The sequence below is a fragment of the Bos taurus genome, chromosome 10 (genome assembly GCF_002263795.3).
Source record: "Bos taurus isolate L1 Dominette 01449 registration number 42190680 breed Hereford chromosome 10, ARS-UCD2.0, whole genome shotgun sequence".
Taxonomy (NCBI): Eukaryota; Metazoa; Chordata; class Mammalia; order Artiodactyla; family Bovidae; genus Bos; species Bos taurus.
This window is the reverse complement of record NC_037337.1, coordinates 18784797-18803930: the sequence shown is the minus strand read 5'-3', so window position 1 is coordinate 18803930 and position 19134 is coordinate 18784797. Positions and strand designations below refer to the sequence as shown.

The 19134-nt window shown below is 35.5% G+C and overlaps 1 protein-coding gene across 1 annotated transcript in view; it reads left to right on the top strand.

Annotated features, from left to right (window-relative positions):
• Positions 1-19134, top strand: part of MYO9A (myosin IXA) — a 388889-nt gene that overhangs the window by 257616 nt on the left and 112139 nt on the right. The window contains 2 exon segments of the mRNA XM_024997927.2: positions 1210-1405; positions 14475-14594. Coding sequence (XP_024853695.1) covers positions 1210-1405; positions 14475-14594 — 316 coding nt within the window.

The window sequence follows — 19134 nt, the reverse complement described above, 5'->3', positions numbered from 1 at the left end:
AGAGTCTAGGCAGGTATGTCCATCTGCCTACTTGATGTCTGTATGCAGACAGTATAGTGGTTATGAGTGGCTATGTTTGAACCTCTATTCTTCTCATTACTGTGTGATAGGGGCCAAGATAGTTAACCTTTCTGTGACTCAATTTCCTCATCTATAAAATAATAATAATATCATCCATCTCAAGGACTTGTTAAGGTGATGAAATGAACTTCAATGAGACAGCATGTGTAAAATGCTTAGAAGTGTGCCATTTACTTAGTAACTTCTCAATAAATGTTGCTTGTTATTGTCATTATTTTCACCATCTCTAACTTCACTTGGACAAAACTTATCTCCTGATCATCATTTTCTGTCCTCATATCTTCTCTTTTCTCAAGTCTTCTCCATGTTAGTATATATAGTACCTCTACCTACCTTGTTGCTCAAACACAAAATATAGGTGTTCACCTAATTCTCTTGTTCACTCACAATGCTCTAATCCACCAGCAAGTCCTTCACCCTTACCTCTAAAAAATGTCCCAAATAAGTAACCATTTTCCCTTTCCTATAGTACCATCCTTATAGTGCAAGTCACTGTCAGCTCTTATTTGGAATACCTTTCTCCATTCTTTGTACAATTAACTCCCTCAGTAGCAATCAGTGATGTTTATAAAACATCAGTTAGTTCATGTCATTATCTTTCCAGTGGCTTTCCTTGACACTTGAATAAAGTCCAAACTCCTAACTCAGTCTTGCATAGCTTACATAGCCTATTTATCTCCCTTGCACCTCTCTCACCCTTGCCGAGAATGCTCTAGGCCTCAGTCTTACTAACATTCTCCTAACTTCTGCAACTTGGCACCACCTATAGGTAGTAGGTGTTCCCTTTGAGTGAAATGTTGTTCCTGGTCTTCTCATTTCTGGCTTCTTTTTATTACTCAACTCTTTTGTTGTTTTATGTGATAGTCCCTTAGAGAATCTCTCCCAGACCAATGTTTAACAAGCTGCAATAAGTTGGGGGAATGTTCATTCTAATTTAAATGAATTATAGAATTAAATAGTTTTAGGCCTAGATGGGACTTTATAGAGGATATCTATCTGGTCCATCTATCTGGCTAACACAGAAATCACTTCTATACCCTTATTCAGCCACTGTTCAAATATGTCACCCATTTTCTTCTTGGCTTAATACGTTTTTTCAAAAATAACACTGGTATTTTTTTCATGTAGGATTTCCGGGAAAAAAACACAGATCATATGCGCCCTGACATTGTAGCTCTTCTGAGAAGTAGCAAGAATGCATTTATCTCTGGGATGATTGGAATTGATCCTGTAGCTATTTTCCGATGGTCAGTTCTCCGAGCGTTTTTTAGAGCCATGGTTGCTTTCAGGGAAGCTGGGAAAAGACACATTCAGAGAAAAACTGGTAAGCAATAGACATCAGTATTCTGCCATGCTTCTGTTTGTTTTTTTTTTTTTTAAATCATGCCCTAACATTGTGTTTCAGATTTAATGAGTGCTGGTGAACTTTATGTGTGTGTGTATATATATTATTAATAAATACTGATAGGAATAATGAGTGTAAAGCACCTGTTATTTCTTAGGCATACTGACATTGGTAAGATTCTTAAGCAAAAAGTGAAATTATTATGTAATTATATAGAACTTAATATTGATACTGTTCTCTGTTTTCTTCTAACGTCATAGTTTTTACTACCAATGAAACATAATATGGAAGCATAAATCAGGAGACAGAAAAATTAGGCTGGAGGTGGTATAATATGGTGGATAACCCAGCTTCACTTGTCGTCTCTGTTGTCATCAGTTGGATCAGTTGTCATCTCTTCTCTTGACTGATTTTGTGACTGTTAGCTGTCTTACTTGGAGTATTAATAGTACCTTCAATATTATGAGGGTAAAATTAGATAATACTTGTAAAGTGTCTGCTTATGAAGTGTAATTTTCATTTCCTTATGCTTAATTTAGTTAGCTGAATTTTACTTTAAAAGTTAGAAATGGATAAAGCTGGATACTTTTTTGTGTGCCTCCTCTGCTGTAGCTCTAACCTTAGATAGACCGTTGCTGCATAGTGAGTATTTTCTAATACATATGTAATCATTTAAAATAATATTCTTCTGCCAAGAAGCCTCAGCAGAAGTGGGAGAGGATACACTTTGTACTTTCAGGGCTCCTAGGCTTACTTATGTGGCTTTTTGCAGTGAAAATTTAAATTTGGCTATTATATTTTTTAAATGAATAAAATATTAGAAAGATTGTATTTCTAAAATGAGAGGCCAAAGTAATTGAATTTCATTTCTGTATTTCAGATTATAATGTGTACGAACTGACCTTTGTGAATAGAACTATATATAATTTTTTTAAATAGAAGGAAAATCTTAAAACTGCTTTGCCTTTGCCAAAATTATTTCTAAGAGGCCATCTTTGCAAAAAAAAACTTGAAACAAATTTAAATTGAGGTATAATGGACATATGACATACTAGTTTCAATTATATAACATAATGATTCAGTATTTATATATACTGTGAAATTATTTCATCCATCACTATTCCAACCATTACAGAGTTACAAAACGTTTTTTGTATGTGATGAGAACTTTCACAAGTTAATTTCTTGGCCACTTTCCAATATATACTGCATTATTGACTACAGTTGGAGAAGGCAATGGCACCCCACTCCAGTACTCCTGCCTGGAAAATCCCATGGGCGGAGGAGCCTGGTAGGCTGCAGTCCATGGGGTCGCTAAGAGTCAGACACGACTGAGCGATTTCACTTTCACTTTTCACTTTCATGCATTGGAGAAGGAAATGGCAACCCACTCCAGTGTTCTTGCCTGGAGAATCCCAGGGACAGGGGAGCCTTGTGGGCTGCCCTCTATGGGGTCGCACAGAGTCAGACATGACTGAAGTGACTTAGCAGGAGCAGCAGCAACCAGCAAAAAATTAAAAAGAAAAGTTTTTTTTAAAGATGTAGTCTTAATTATTATAGTGGACATCAATTTATGTATCAATATTGAAAAATGTATCAATTCTGGAAATTGATATATATTCTACTAAGATTTAACTATAAACTTTTCTTATATTTACTATTAAATACTTTGCTTTCTGTAAAAGTTACATTGTATGTTCTTTTGGCATTTAAACTATTATTTGTGGAAGCTGGTTCTGTGTATGTTAGTATTAGTACAAAGACATGCAGTGTTACTAATGCTTCTAATTATCTCTACTTTGATAATTTTTAGATTCTTCTTGTTTTCTAATCTAATTTCTCTTTCTGGCCAGCATAGAGCTTCTGTGTAATAAACTCTTTTATACTGGGATATGACATGTATGCATAAAAGTGCACAGAACAAAAATACAGTTCAGTGAATTATCACAAAGTGAAAACACTTGTGAAACAATCTTCTATGTTAAGAAAGAGAGTATGACCAACATGCTAGAAAGTCCCCCTTGCATAAACTTTAAAAGTTTCCCTTTTTATCTGGAAAAAAAAGACAGTTCATTTGTATTTTGAGACAGTCACTGAGTGAGCAGGTTTGTTACAGAGAATAATTGTATTACTGTATATTAGTGTCAGTGCCAAAATTCAGCATTTTTCCTCCCTCTGTACCATTTACCACCTGCTTTTTTCTGGTGAGTTTAGAATATTATAAAATTAGAACATTGTAGTATTTCGCAATAGAAACTAACAAAATAACTGAAAATAGACTAAGTAGTAGATTCAGAACTTTCATAATCACCATGAGTAGTATGCAGATATATTAAAGTGAAACAGGAATTGGAGATTATTTAAACAGAAGTAGAACGTGTGAAAGGCAGAAGATAACCAAGTTCAGATTTTGAATTAGAGTAAGATGTCAAAAATATTATTTCTAATGAAGAAAGAAAATGTAGAATACAGAGTGCAATATATTTTCACTTCCATTGAGAGTATCTTTTAAAGGAAATAAATATCAGTGGACTTTTAGCTAATTGTCAAGAAATACCTTGTTGCTGAACCAAAAAAAAAAAAAATCCTTGATTTTCTTAAGGAATTTTCTAACATTCTTCTTCATCAAGCAAACTGAGCACAAATGAGAATATCAAATTTAAATCTTCTTTTGACTGTTATTTTTTCTTTTTTTTTTTATAGATTTCTATATTAGAGAACACAATGCCATTTTAAGACCTTTAAATAAAAAAAAATTAATTCAATTAATTGTTCGAAAAATACATTTGTTATAGTTGTGTGTTACAGCTGTGGCAGTTTATTAGGAAACCGTAAAATACCCTTAGTAGAGTCATGTAAACAGGCAATTTGAATGAGGTACCATGTTGGCCCTGCTAGGAGGTAAAATTAGAAATGGTAATGACTTTTCTGGTCAACAGTGAGGTCCGGAAGAACAGCTACTCCAGTGGTGTCATCCATCTTGCCTCTGATTTGCTCTTCTGAATAAGAAAGAGCCTGGGCTGGAGAGTACAGGGAAGTTATACAGTGGGTTGCTGTGAGTGCAGTGATGCTTATTTGTTTCTTTTGGAGTTACATAAAAATATAGCCAAAGGGGAATTTTAATCCATCTAAAAAGATGAGGGAGAGACAGGAAATTCAGCTGTGGCACTGGCATAAGAGGCAAGAATGAGAATTTAAAGTGTCATTCAGTGTCTACATCTACAGGGAGAAAATCTGAAGCCATTCATATAGTGTCTGTAGGTAGAGAGCGTTAATGGTTCCCACATAACCTGTTCCTCTTCACCATCCCACGCAGTGGGCTGCATAACTCTAATGTACTCCCATTTGTTTTTGCAAGTGGGAGAAGGATTCCAGTGACGATCCTTTTCCAGCAATAACCAGGTACTAAAACTAATTTAGATATCACCTAAATAGGGTTGGACATGACGTGGCAACTAAACAACAACAACAAACAGGAGCTAGGATTTCTCCTGCATTGGCAGCTGGGTTTTTTACCACTAGTGCCACCTGGTAAGCCCTGGGTCTAGGGTTTCTATGCAGTAGTCTATCTGCAATTCTACCCAGTACTTAAGACAATTAAATGCATTTTTCTTAACAACAAAACCCTGAACATTACTGATAAATTCATTCTGTGTTAGGCTCTATGGTGTGGTGATTAAGAGTAAGGGTTTTAGATTGAATGTCAATTCAGCAGTGGAGACAGGACTTCTAAAAATGCATCTCTTCCATAAAAGCAACAGGAACACTTGCAAAAATTGTCAGAATAACTTTGTTGGAGCTCAAGAAATTCATCAAAGGTCTGCAGTAATTTGGAAAGTGTACATACAAGAAAAAAGACTGCATGTTATTATTGTCAGTGCATTTTATAGCGTTTAAGCTTGCACTACTGACCACCCTCCCTCTTGAGCTCTACAGTGGCCTTGAAAACCTATAGCCTAGATGTGCAGTGAAAATGAGAAGTGGGACAACCACTGGAGGGAGTAGAAGGGGACTGGCACTCCTTCAGAGCTCCGTTCCCAGAGAATTTTCATTATTTAACCTATTTGGTCGTTTCATGGAAGACCCCACTTACAAGGCTATCTTTTAACCTGACTTGGAGCTTTCCCAGTATGAATAACCTTTGATCTAGGGGTTTTGTCCAAAACAGTCAGAAGCAGTTGCTGAACATTGCCACTCTCTGATGCAATAGATAACAGTTGGGGCAAAACTAACCAAAACATTTATTTATTTATTTTAACCAAAACATTTAAAAGGAACACCTGGGGAATGAGGTTTCCATAATGGCTATGAAAAGTTTTTGTGTATTCATGGGAATTTAGGTGGCTAAGCACATGCATAGGACTGTGTACGTGCCTAGGGCTATGCTCAGTAAAGACCTGAAGAGATCCTGATTTCTTATCTCAGGATAACATTCAGGTTTCCTGTGAGCAGGGTAAGGCAGAGTTCTAAACTGCCTAGCTGAATGTTGTAGGTATGCTTCAACGTAAGCACTCAATGACCCTTGACAAAGACTGGGAGAATTACTGGTCTCAGGCATGTAAAGACATGTGAAAGTGAAGTCGCTCAGTCGTGTTCGACTCCTTGCGACCCCATGGACTGCAGCCTACGAGACTCCTCCGTCCATGGGATTTTTCAGGCCAGAGAACTGGAGTGGGTTGCCATTTTCTTCTCCAAGGGATCTTCCCAACCCAGGGATCGAACCCGTGTCTCCTGCATTGCAAGCAGACGCTTTTATCACCTGAGCCACCAGGGAAGCTGCCTCCAATCAATGGCTGTTTATTAAGCTAAGTGAGCAGAGGTTTCCATGGTCACTTGTGACAAAGAATACAAACTTTCAGAATTAGTTCAGTAATGTCCTAAACAAATAGCAACTATAAGAATCAGCAGCAACAGTAACTCCTAGGGAGAGAGAGAAAATCTGATTTTCAGAGTTGCCATGTTATATTATTTAAAATGTCTGGTGTTCTATATAAGACTTTGAGACATGCAAAGAAATACGAAAATATGACCCATACATGGGGAAAGAAGGAATCTGTAAAAACCTCTCTCTGAAAAAATCCAGGCATTGATATTGCTAGACAGAATTTTTAAACTATTTTAAATATGTTTAAAGACATAAAGGCAACCATGTCTGAAGAACAAAAGGAGAGTATGAGAACAATGTCCCACTAGATGGAGAATATAAAATTTTAGATACACACAAATCAGTTTTGAAGTGGGAAAAAGTGTATAGTAACTGAAATGAGAAATTCAGAAGAAGGGTTCAATAGCAGATTTGAATAAGCAGAAGCCAGAATCAGTAAACATGAAGATAGATCAGTTGAGTTGAAGAATAGGAAGAACAAAGAATGAAGAAAATAAGTAGAGCTTCTAGACCTATGGGATACCATGAGGCATATAAACTTCTGAGAGTCCAGAAGGAAAGGAGGGAAAGGGATAGAAAGAATATGTCAAGAAATAATGGCCCCAGTCTTCTCTAATTTGATGAGAAAATTAATCTATACATTTCAGAAGCTCAACAGATTATAAGATGAGTGAATCACAGAGATTGAAACTTAGATGTATCATAATTAAACTATCTAGAGGTAAAGAGAGACTGTTGAAAGCAGCACATCATGCACAAACTGGGCTTTCCAGGTGGTGCTAGTGGTAAAGAACTGGCGTGCCAGTGCAGAAAACATGAAATGTGGGATTGATCCCTGGGTCAGGGAAGTCCCCACACCCACTCCAGTATTCTTGTCTGCAGAATTCCATGGATAGAGGAGCCTGGTGGACTATGGTCCATAGAGTCTCAAAGAGGCGGAACTGATTGAGGCAACTTAGCATGCACGCATGCACAAAGTATCCTCTGTATGAATGACAGTTGATTAATCATTAGAAACCATTGAGGCTAGAGAACAATGGCATGGCATATCCAAAGTGCTGGAAGAAAAGTCTGTCAATCAAGAATTCTATATTCACTAAAACTATCCTTTAGGACTTCCCTGGTGGTCCAGTTGTTGTTAAGAATCTGCCTGCCAATGCAAGGGACATGGGTTTGATACCTGGTCAGGGAAGATCACATATGCCACAGAGCAGCTGACCCCATGTGTCACAACTGCTGAGTCCACATGCCTAGAGCCTGTGTTCCACAACACAGAAAGCCTCTATGCAGCCGTGAAGACCTAGTGCAGCCAAAAAAAGAAAAAAATCCCTAAACACACATACACAGACACAAGAAGAACTATCCTTCAAAATGATGGTGAAATTAAGACATTCCCAGGCAAACAAATCCTGAATGACTGCTACTAGCTGTCTCACAGGAAATGTTAAAGGGAATTCTGGCTGAAATGAAAGGACACTAGACAGTGATTTGAAAGCATATGACATAATAAAGAGTACCATTAAAGGCAACTATAAAGTTATACTTTGTACTATGTAAAAGATAGTATAAATGTATCTTTTACATTTTGTAACTTTTAAAAACTAATTTTGTAAACTTTTTTCCTCCAATCTAAAAGACAACTATACAAAACAATAATTACATATCTCTGTTGGAGGCCATGCCATTTTAAAAGCTGTAATTTGCATGACAATAACAGCATAAAGAAAGAGGATGGGAATGAAGTTATATAGGAGAAAAGTTTTTATATACTATTGAAATTAAGTAGTTTTTAATCCAGGCTAGATTGTTATAAGGCAAAATGCTAATTTTAATTCCCTGTTAAGGAAATAGCTAAAAAATAATATAGTAATAAAATAAATGACCAAAATGTTTAAACAGTATACTAGATAACATGTATTTAGTACAAAAGAAGATTGTATTGAAAGAATAGAGGAACAAAAATAATATGTCTCTAAACATATGTGGAGTCTAAGTAACAAAGTTCTTAATAACCAGTGAGACAAAGGAAATCACAAGGGAAATTAGAAAATAGTTTGAAATTAATGCAAGAAAATATACACCCAAATCTTATGGGATACAGCTAAAACAGTGTTAGGAAGAAAATTTATAGGTTCAAATACTTCTATTAAAAAAGAAAGAATATCTCAAATCAATAACCTAATGCCTCACCTTATGATTCTAGGGAAAAAGGGCAAGCTAAACCTAAAGGAAGAAATAGGAAGGACATTATAAAGAGGAGATCTGAAATAAATAAAATAGAAGAAAACAAAAGCAAAAGCTACTTCTTTAAAAAGGTAAACAAAATTGACAAACCTCAAGGTAGACAGACCAAGAAAAAGAGAAAGGAGACTCAAATGACTAATTTGGGGAAATAAAGGAGGGTGTTGCTACTGAACTGATGAAAATGAAAAGGATTATAATACTATGAACAATTGTATGGCAGCAAATTAAAATCTAGTGGAAATAGAAAAATTCTTGGAAAGATGCTAACAGCCTATACTGACTTCAGAAGAAAAAGAAAGTCTGAAAAGGCCTGTCACAGGAAAAGAGATTGGATTAGTTATGAAAAAAATCTTCCCACAGAGCAAAGCCAAGAACAGTGAATTCATTGATAAATTTTACCCAGTACTTAATGAAATGAAAAATTACCATCAATTCTTTATAAACTCTTCCCAAGAAATAGAAGATAGGGGAATACTTTTGTTCTCATTTGGTAAAGACAGTATTACCAGGATACCAGATAAGACATCACAGAAATGAAAACCACAAACCAATATCCCTCAACAAAAATTGTCAACAGAATCCTTATAAGCTGAGTTCAGCAATATGTAAACAATATTTTATACCATTATCTACTGAAATTTACTCAGAAATGCAAGGTTGGTTCAGCTTAGAAAAATCAAGTCAGAGTAATATACCACATTGATAGAATAAAGGACAAAATCACATCATCACCTCAACATACACAAAAAAGGCCTCACAGAAGTGAATACCTTTTCATGTTTTTCATTATAAAAATGCTGAACAAATTAGGAATAGAAAGAAGACTTCCTCAGCCTGATAAGGGGACCTGTGAAAAATCCATATTTTATGGTGAATAAATGAATACTTTTCCCTTAAGATCAGAAATAAGACAGGATATCTGCTTTCACATCTTCTATATAACATTGCCCTGGAGATACTGGTAAGAGTAAACAGGAAAGAAAAAGAAAGAAAAGACATCCAAATCGGAAAGGAAGAAACCATTTTGTTTATAGATGGCATATTGTGTATAAAATTTCCTAAGGAATCTACCAAAAAAATCTGCTGGAGATAATAAATGACCTCATCAAGTTGCAAGACTCCAAATCAATATGCAAAATCGGTTGTATTTCTATACACTAAAAATGAAAAACCTGAAAACAAAATTAAGTTGGTGCTCCAATTACAAGAGCACCAACAAGTATAAAATTCTTATTAGTGAATTTAACAAGAGAATTGCAAGACTTGTTCACCAAAACTGCAAAATATTGTTGAAAAAATTTAAGGAATACCTCAGTTATTGGAAAAATATTCTGCGTTCATGCATTGAAAGGGTTAATGTAGTTAGCTGGCAATAATGGATCTACAGATTCGGCATAGTCCTGTCAAAACCCCAGCTATTGACAAGACTGATCCCAAAATTGATATGTAAAGGAATCTAGAAATGCGTAAAGAGCAAAAGTTGGAGGATTCACAGTTCTGTTTGGATTAGGCAGTGGTTTCTTAGGTGTGACACCTAACACATAAGCAACCAAATACAAAAAGGGATAAATTAGACTTCACCCAAATAGAAAACTTTTGTGCCTCAGAGGACACTATTAAGAACTGACAACTTGTAGAATGATAGAAATTATTTATAAAACATGTATCTGATAAGGAACTGGTATCTAGATTGTAAGCATTTCTTACAGTTCAATAGTAAAAAAAACTAGTAACCTGATTTTAAAAAGGGCAAAGGATCTGAAAAGACATTTCTCTAAAGAAGATATGCAAATAGTCAATAAAACACATGAAAAGATGCTCAATATAATATGTCATCAGGGAAATGCATATTGAAACCACAGTGAGAATACCACTTCACTTCACAGCTGTAATAAAGTAGACAGGAAATAATGTTGGTAAGGATGTGGAGAAATTGGAAGCCTCATATGCTGCTGTTGAAAATGTAAAATGATGTAGCCACTTTGCCTAAAACACCCTGCTAGCTACATTTTACCTAGTAATGCCTCTCTTAGGTGGAGAAGGCAATGGCACCCCACTCCAGTACTCTTGTCTGGAAAATCCCATGGATGGAGGAGCCTGGGAGGTTGCAGTCCATGGGGTCGCTAAGAGTTGGACACGACTGAGCGACTTCCCTTTCACTTTTCACTTTCATGCTTTGGAGAAGGAAATGGCAACCCACTTCAGTGTTCTTGCCTGGAGAATCCCAGGGACGGGGGAGCCTGATGGGCTGCCATCTATGGGGTCGCACAGAGTCGGACACAACTGAAGCGACTTAGCAGCAGCAGCCTCTCTTAGGTAGATACCTTAAAGAATTGAAAACAGGTGTTCAAACAAAACTTGTACCAGATATTCTTAGCAACATACTAATAGTAGCCGAAAGATATTGATAGGAACAATTCAAATATTCATCAGCAATTGAATGGATAAACTGCTGTATCCATACAATGGAGTACTATTCTGTCATGTAATGAATGAGGTACTAGTACATGCTACAACGTGGATGAAGCTTGAAAACATTTTGTTAAGTGAAAGAGTAAGGCACAAAAGGTCACATACTGTATGATTCCATTTATATCAATTTTCTAGAATAGGCAAATCTGTATATAGAATATAGATTAGTGTTTGCCTAGGACTGGAGTGGGAAGACTGGGAAATGAGAAGGGAAGTGATGGTTTAAAAATACAGGGTTTCTCTTTGATATGATGAAGGTATTCTAAAATTGGTTGTGATGATGGTTAAACAGCTTTCGGAATTTTACTAAAAAACCTCTGAATTGTACACTTTAGATAAGTGAATTGTGTGCTATGTGAATTGTATTTCTATGAAGCTATTATATACAAACGCACACAGAATGAATGTCTATAGTGGCTTTATTTATAATAACCCCCACATGGAAACATCCAGATATCCATCAGTGAAAGAAACGATAACCAAGTTGTGATATATTCCTACCTTGTTACATTATTTAGCAATTAAAATACTAAACTATTGATAGGATGAATGAGTCATAAAAATAATTTATCAGAAAGCCAGACATGAAAGAATATGTACTGTATGATTTCACTTAGTTTAAGAACAGGTTAAATAATACATAGATCTTTACTTGGTTGACTCTGGGAGGGGTAGGAATGATATTTACCAGAAGGGAATACAAGAACTGGTTGAGGTGATGAAAATGTTCTGTATCTTGATTGAGGATTACATGATGTAACTGTTTAAGCTTATCAAACTATGTACTTGAGATTAGTGAATTTTATGGTATGTGAAATTTATCTTTAAAAAATGGCCATTAAAAATATACCTTTAAAAAAGGCCTGGGAACTGGCATTATAGAAACTGTTACAGGATCAGAGACATGGTTTCAGATTTGAATGCTACGAGGAAGCTGGAATTAAGCCCCTGTTATGTGGTATAAGGAGCTTCAAAGAGCTTGAACTTTTCTGTCACTGAAAAGATAATTGAAAAATTCTGTTTATTGGCCCTGCCTAGGAGGAACAAGAATAATCTTATCAATATGTGTAAGGCCTTGGATAAAGTTTGAGAACAAAGCTTGCCTAAAAAAATTAGTGTTCTGTATCTTCACCATGCATGGGTTATGGCTGTTAACCATGCATGGGAATTTATGCAGTTTGATGCATAATCTCAGACTGAGAAGTTATCCAGACTAGACTAGAAACTAGCACAAGCAAACACTAAATAAACCTTTTAAGAGTCTGAGACTCCACTGCAAATGTACTTATAAAACCATCCTAGGAAACCAAATTATCTTGACAGGGAGCTGCTGAACACAACAAAGAGAGGAATATCAATTTAAGGTTTAGAAATAGTATTAGAGTGTGTAAAGCAATCTTTAAAATTGGTAAAGAGTTAAAAGAAGGCATAGAAAGCAAAATGAAAGAATTTTCATTCATACCTGAATTGTAGGTATGCCGGTAAGACACAAAATGATCACAGATAGAAAATTACCCATTATCCAGTTGAAATTGTGCTTAGTGGGGCTTCCTTGGTGGCTCAGATGGTAAAGAATCCACCTGCAATACGAGTGACCTGGGTTCGATCCCTGGGTTGGGAAGATCCCCTGGAGGAGTGCATAGCAACCCACTGCAGTATTCTTGCCTGAAGAATCCCCATGGACAGAGGAGCCTGGCGGGCTACAGTCCATGGGTTGCAAAGAGTTGGACACGACTGAGAGACTAATATGAGTACAATGGCTATATCAATTTTGAGTGAGTTTTAACTTAAGATTACATGATAATTTAGTATATTTAATATTCTGAACTTTTATACAAAACACTTTAATACCATAATTTTCTTAAATTATTTCTGACTGCTGTATATCATTAGTTATTGAAGGGCCTGAAAGTCTGGTGATAACTTTAGAAAATTACAATTTGGATAGAGTATGAGTAGAACTCACGAGGTGTTTTTTTCCTCAAATGGTCCCCCTCCACTGATAGCCTCCCAACTGTACCCCACCGTGTTACTAGCCAAATGTAGGCTCATCTGAGCCTAAGCATTCCTTCTCTAAGCACCCAATCAAGGTGGGAGATTATTGAGAATAGAATATTTTTATTGAGGTATCTCTTGATTAAGAAATGGTGGTAACTTGGTAAAACTTGTCTCTTTTGAACAGTTGCAACTATGGACTCTCCATACTAAATAAATGAGATAATGTTTTATTAGCTTATTTTTAAATGAACTAGTATGAATTCTTAAAATATTGTACAAAAACCTGACTATATATCAGATATACAAATATGTATACCTGTGTCTGTCTATTGTAATCTATTGTTATGGCATCATGAGTTTCTATCTCCTTAGCTGAGAAGTTGATGCCTATTCTCTGGGTGTTGGTATCCAGTTTAAGGAATTATAGTTTGATTAAACCATGCTTTGCAAACCTCTTTGAATTACTCTGCCTCTGTTTAACTTTTAAAATGATTCTTCCTCTAGAACTATTCATAGATAGTATCTTGTTCCTAATTATACAGTACGTGCATACTAGTGGAACTTTAGTACATAATTATGTGTTGCTTAGTTTGCCTCTGTCTGTTTTTAAACTATTCACTTTTGTGTTTTAAAGGCAAAGTTACTTATATTTGAACTTAATGTCCTAACTCTAGAGATGTTCTCCGTATAAATGATTCTCAACACCTTCCAAGCCTGGAAAACCCGAATTCTCTTTAAATCCATTTATTCCTAATGTTTACGGTACAATCTTCCTTCTCTCTTTACTGCTCGAGTGACCCACTGTTTCAGTAACACTAATCTGGGGCTTTGGTCCTTGCTTGAATGTGCTCTCTTCCCTTTCTTCCCAATAGTTAATTTTGACAGATTCTCCAGCTTTGTTTTTAGATTTATAAATACAGAAGTGCTGCTGGGTTTTCCTGTTCTGTGGTGCTTTTCTTTCTACTTTTTCAACATTGACACACTTGGATTTCCTACAAGTGTGGTTAATTGCGAGATTTGTGAAAGTTTAACTTTTGGTAAATTATTTTGGGTTTGTTTCTCTTTGGGATTCCATCAGTGTTTCTTACATTGTTGCCAACTGTATTCTAATTATATTTCAGACCTGATAAAAATGAGTCCATTTAAAAAGGCACCATACAAATTGTTTTTGTAATTTCCCTAGTATTTTAAATTAGAGATTTTTAGTGTGGTGTTAACACAACATGTTGAGTACTGAAAAAGAATACTTTGAATACCTAAACAGGACCTTTGTTTTTTTCTTTTTGTGTAATTTCTTCAAATTAATTGGAAAAATTATTCACATTTAACCACAATTACTTGATACATTTTTATAATAGTTGGCAGCATTGTCCTTGATTCTCTGTTGGTGTGGGCTTATATAATGTCTTTTTCTTTTCTCCATTTTTTGTTTTTCTTTTGCTTCCTAAGGACATGATGACACAGCGCCATGTGCAGTTTTGAAAAGTATGGATAGTATTAGCTTTCTCCAACACCCAGTCCACCAGAGGAGCTTAGAGATTCTGCAGAGGTGCAAGGAAGAGAAGTACAGTAAGGCTGCAAATGCTGATTAATAAACTCTGTGTTATCACATCCATTTGGAAATGGAAACCAGGAGCATTCTACACCTAAGTGGAACCTAAATGGAATAGACAATGTGACCTCTATCGTCCTTTGACCAGAGAGTCTCAGGATACCACCATTGAGACTTTCATTCTTTTTCTTGATATAAAGAAAGAATTGATATATACATAAAGATAATATACATGTTCTTTTAATTTGGATGACTATTTATCTATGATTCTTGAGTTGTTATTTATACTTCGTTACAAACTTTTAATTGATTTCCATTTTTGTCTTTAAAGTATCCAAGTGATGAGTAAAAATGAGTGTTGATTTTTTTCTGAACTTTATTGAAATCTAGTTGAGGTAGAATAAACTGCAGGCCAAAGCATACAGTTTTGACATATATGTGAACTCATCACAATCAAGATAATTAACATACTTAACAGTGCCAATAATTTCCTCTCTTTTGAATTCCTGCTGATTTTTATGCTTATTTATACTTGAACTTCAACATCAGCAGTGTTGTTTTCATGTATCATTGGCAAATCCACTTAGTTTGACTATACTTCTCCTATCAGACTTTGCCATGTCTGGTTTGGAGCAAAACCACCAGTTAATGTTTTGGCTTAAGGAAGAATGATAGAGTCATAATGGGTGTTCTTCTTCTTTTTTTTTTAATATAAAATTGGTGTGAAAAGATGCCCTTGGTCTTCATTTTCTCCTTTTCTATTTGTTCTACTCATTCTGCATGAAAATGGATTCTTTTGGTTGTGGAATTATTGTTGTTTGGCTGTTGCTATTGCTGTAGTGAGAATAAAGGGATCCTTAAGAATACTAAGAATACTTAAGAATACTAACTCAGCAGTTTGCATATAATATAATGGACCTAAATTAGTTAGTCTTGTATTTTGAGCTTTTTACTGATCACAGATTTACTTTGTTAACTTCACAATTCTGTGATTGAAATTCCATGGAATATTAGTGTTTAATTATCAGTAAAAGGAGAATATAAGTAGAATTCCTAAAGGCAAATGTTGTGGATTCTTTCTTCAGTTCTTCTTACTATGCTGTTTTGGTATAAGAAAATGTGTAATACATTTTGAAAAATATTATTAAAATATTTTCTCATTCTAGAAAAGCAAAGGTAAGTATTTAATTAAAAAATACATCTTAAATGTTACTGTTAATTATTGCTCTTGTTTTTAAAAGGTATACAAGTCTTTATTCCAAATACACATCTTCCTTTTCTAAATCTTTTAATCCAGGAGATAATATTGAAAACAGTCTACAAATCTCTTGAGGGGGCACTTAAATGAGTTCTTTTTAACTTTTAAATAATTCCAAGTAGTTTATTTGCTTTGTCAATTTTCATGACTCACAGACCTGATTGTTTCCAGGTAGGTATGTATGGGTGTAGAATAGGAAGGCACCAATTTCATCATGAGCTGCAGGAGGATATTGTACATTGTACTCTTGCAAGTTTATTTCTACATTTGTAGAAGTGGACTTTTCCATTACTTTAGGTAGTTTGTGCTATTTTCCATTATAGTACTACCAATAATTAAAATTTTATAATATATAAAATTATAAATTCAAGTTTGGGAGGTTGTTTTAAAAAAAACTGGGGACTAATTTTAAGGTAACAGTTTATTAAAAACACTGGAAAAGAGACCAAAAATACTAACAGACCAAAAAGAAGCAGAAACTAGTGGGAAGTTTATTCTTTAAAGTAAGTAAAGTAGTGGGTAGAAAGAAAGAAAGTGAAGTCTCTCAGCCGTGTCTGACTCTTTGTGACCTCATGGACTGTAGCCTACCAGGCTCCTCCATCGATGGGGTTTTCCAGGCAAGAATACTGGAGTGGGTTGCCATTTCCTTCTCCAGGAGATCTTCCTGACCCAGGGATTGAACCCCGGTCTCTCGCATTGTAGGCAGATGCTTTACTGTCTGAGCCACTGGGGAAGTCCATGCGTAAGAATTGGAAATTTGTGGCTTTTTACACAATGTACTCCCCAACTCCCATAGCTCGAGGGACAGAAAACCACACTAAACTGGTTTGAAGTGTCAGAGGACTAAGTTGAGGACTGGTAAAGAAGCTTGAAGTTTAGGAGGAAAATCCTGGAATGGAGAGAGCTGCCAAAAGGCTAACATCCAAACTTAGAGCCATCCATACCTAGCTGACTGCTCTGAGTATTTGGGGGAGACTGTAGGAGCTCTGTCGAAGGGTAGTATAAACCACTTCCCTGACGGCCCAGTGGTTAAGACTCTGTGCTCTCAATGCAGAGCATACGGGTTCAATCCCTGGTCAGGGATTAAGATCCTGCAAGCCACACAATATGGCCAAAAAGATAAATAAGTAAATAGAATTGCAAACCAAATAGATAATTTTTGAAAAACACAAGTGCAATTTACTGATTTTTTAAACTGAAGGCCTTTTGTTGTTTCTTCATAGCTCCTCTTGGGGGATAGCTGAATTCTCTCTGTCTTTAGTTAGAATCCCAGAAGTAGAGGTGAGAGAGAAAGAGGCAAAAAACTATCGTGGCTGAAATGGTAGATTAAAAACTACTCATGTTTGAGAAAAACTAACTTGGAGATTCAAGACAATCAGTGACCTCCAGCTAGAACCAATACAAAAGAAAACCACTACTAGACACATTGTAGGCAAGTTGCTAAATGCCAGAAATAAAAAGGAAATCTTGAAAGGAGCCCAGAGGAAATTACATTAAATATAGGAGAATGCAGGCATACCTCTGAGCAGTTTCAGGGCCGATTCTAGATCACTGTAATAAAGCAAATATCACAATGAAGGGAGTGACATGAATTTTTTGGTTTCCCAGTACACATAAAAATTATATTTATGCTATACTGTAATCTACCAATTGTTCAATAGTTTTATATTGGAAAAAAATGATATACCTTAATTAAAGATACTTTATTGCTAAAAAGTGGTAACTATAATCCAAGCCTTCAGGGACTAGTAGTTACATCAGAGATCACTGATCACAGATCACTGTAATAAATTTTGTAATAATGGAAAACTTTGAAATATTGCAAGCATTATCAAAATGTGACACAGAGACACTGTGTGAGCAAATGCTGTTGGAAAAACGGTGCTGATAGACATGCTCAACACAGGGTTGCCACACATCTCCTTGTAAAAAATGCAGTATCTCCAAAGCATGATAAAGTGAAGTGCAATAAAATGAGACTTGCTTATAATGATATGATTAACACCTGTCTGCTCATTGAAAGTAATGGAGGCTTAAATTTAAAATCCAATAGAACAAGACCCAGAAAACAAAAACAGCTGTAAAAGCTATGAGATCAGACGAGTTAATTGTCTATTAGAAGAAAAATCAAGTCTGCAGAAAAACGTAACGGAATTCATTGTTATTACAGTGCATCATCCACAATGTCCAATCATCAGTTAAGGAAAGTATCTTTCAAAAGTGAAGCTGAAATAGAGACTTCCCTGATGGTGATCCAGTGGCTGAGACTGTGCCCTCACAGTGCAAGGGGCTCGGTTTGATCCCTGGTCAGGAAACTTGATCCCACATGCCACAACTAAGAGTTTGTATGCCACAACTGAAAGATCCTACATACTGCAATGAAGATCAAAGTTCAAAGATCCCCCGTGCTGCAACTAAGACCTGGGGCAGCCAAATAAATAAAAATATTAAAAAACATACTTTAAAAAAGAAGCTGTGATGAAGACATTTTCAGTTAAATAGATAATCTGAGGGACTTTATCCATGATATGTGTTCCAAGAGGAGAAATAATGGAAATTCTTTAGGTTAAAAGGAAATGACATCAGATGGTAACTTGGATGTATAGTAGAGGTTGGTAAATGTTTTCTGAGAAGAGTCAGATGATAAATATTTTAGGCTTTGTGGGTCATATGTTGTGTTGAAACAACTCAGTTCTGAAAGAGTTATAGACAATACATAAATAAATGAGCATGGCTACATTCCAATACAATTTTTTTATAGACACTGGTATTTAAATTCCATATAATTTCCACATGTCACAAAAATACTCTTTCATTGATTTTTTTTCCTTCAGTCATTTAAAAGTTAAAAATCTCTTTTAGCTTACAGGCCATGCAAAAATAGGCAGTGGGTTTGATCTGTACTTTAGTTTACTGATCCATGAATTATTATAAGGAATAAAGAAACCAGAAGTAATACATAGGTATAAAAATATGACTATACATATTTTCTTTCCTTATCTAGTTCTTTTAAAAAGATTTATGGTTTTTTTAGGGTAAAAATTATGATATTGTTCTGGGGGTTTAAAATGTGTCCATCAATTTTTTGATACTCCTCCCTTCAAAAGGCACATAGAGTACTTATTGATTTCCTTCTAACAAATCCAATGTGGCAGAAGTGACAGTGTGTGACCTTTGAGGTTTAGACATAAAAGGTATTGTGGCTTTTCCTCCTCCATTTCATTTCTGGTCTCCCACCTTCTCTCTACATTGATTAGTCTCTGAGATTTGCAGGGAGGAAATTAGAAGAGAGGGAAGAA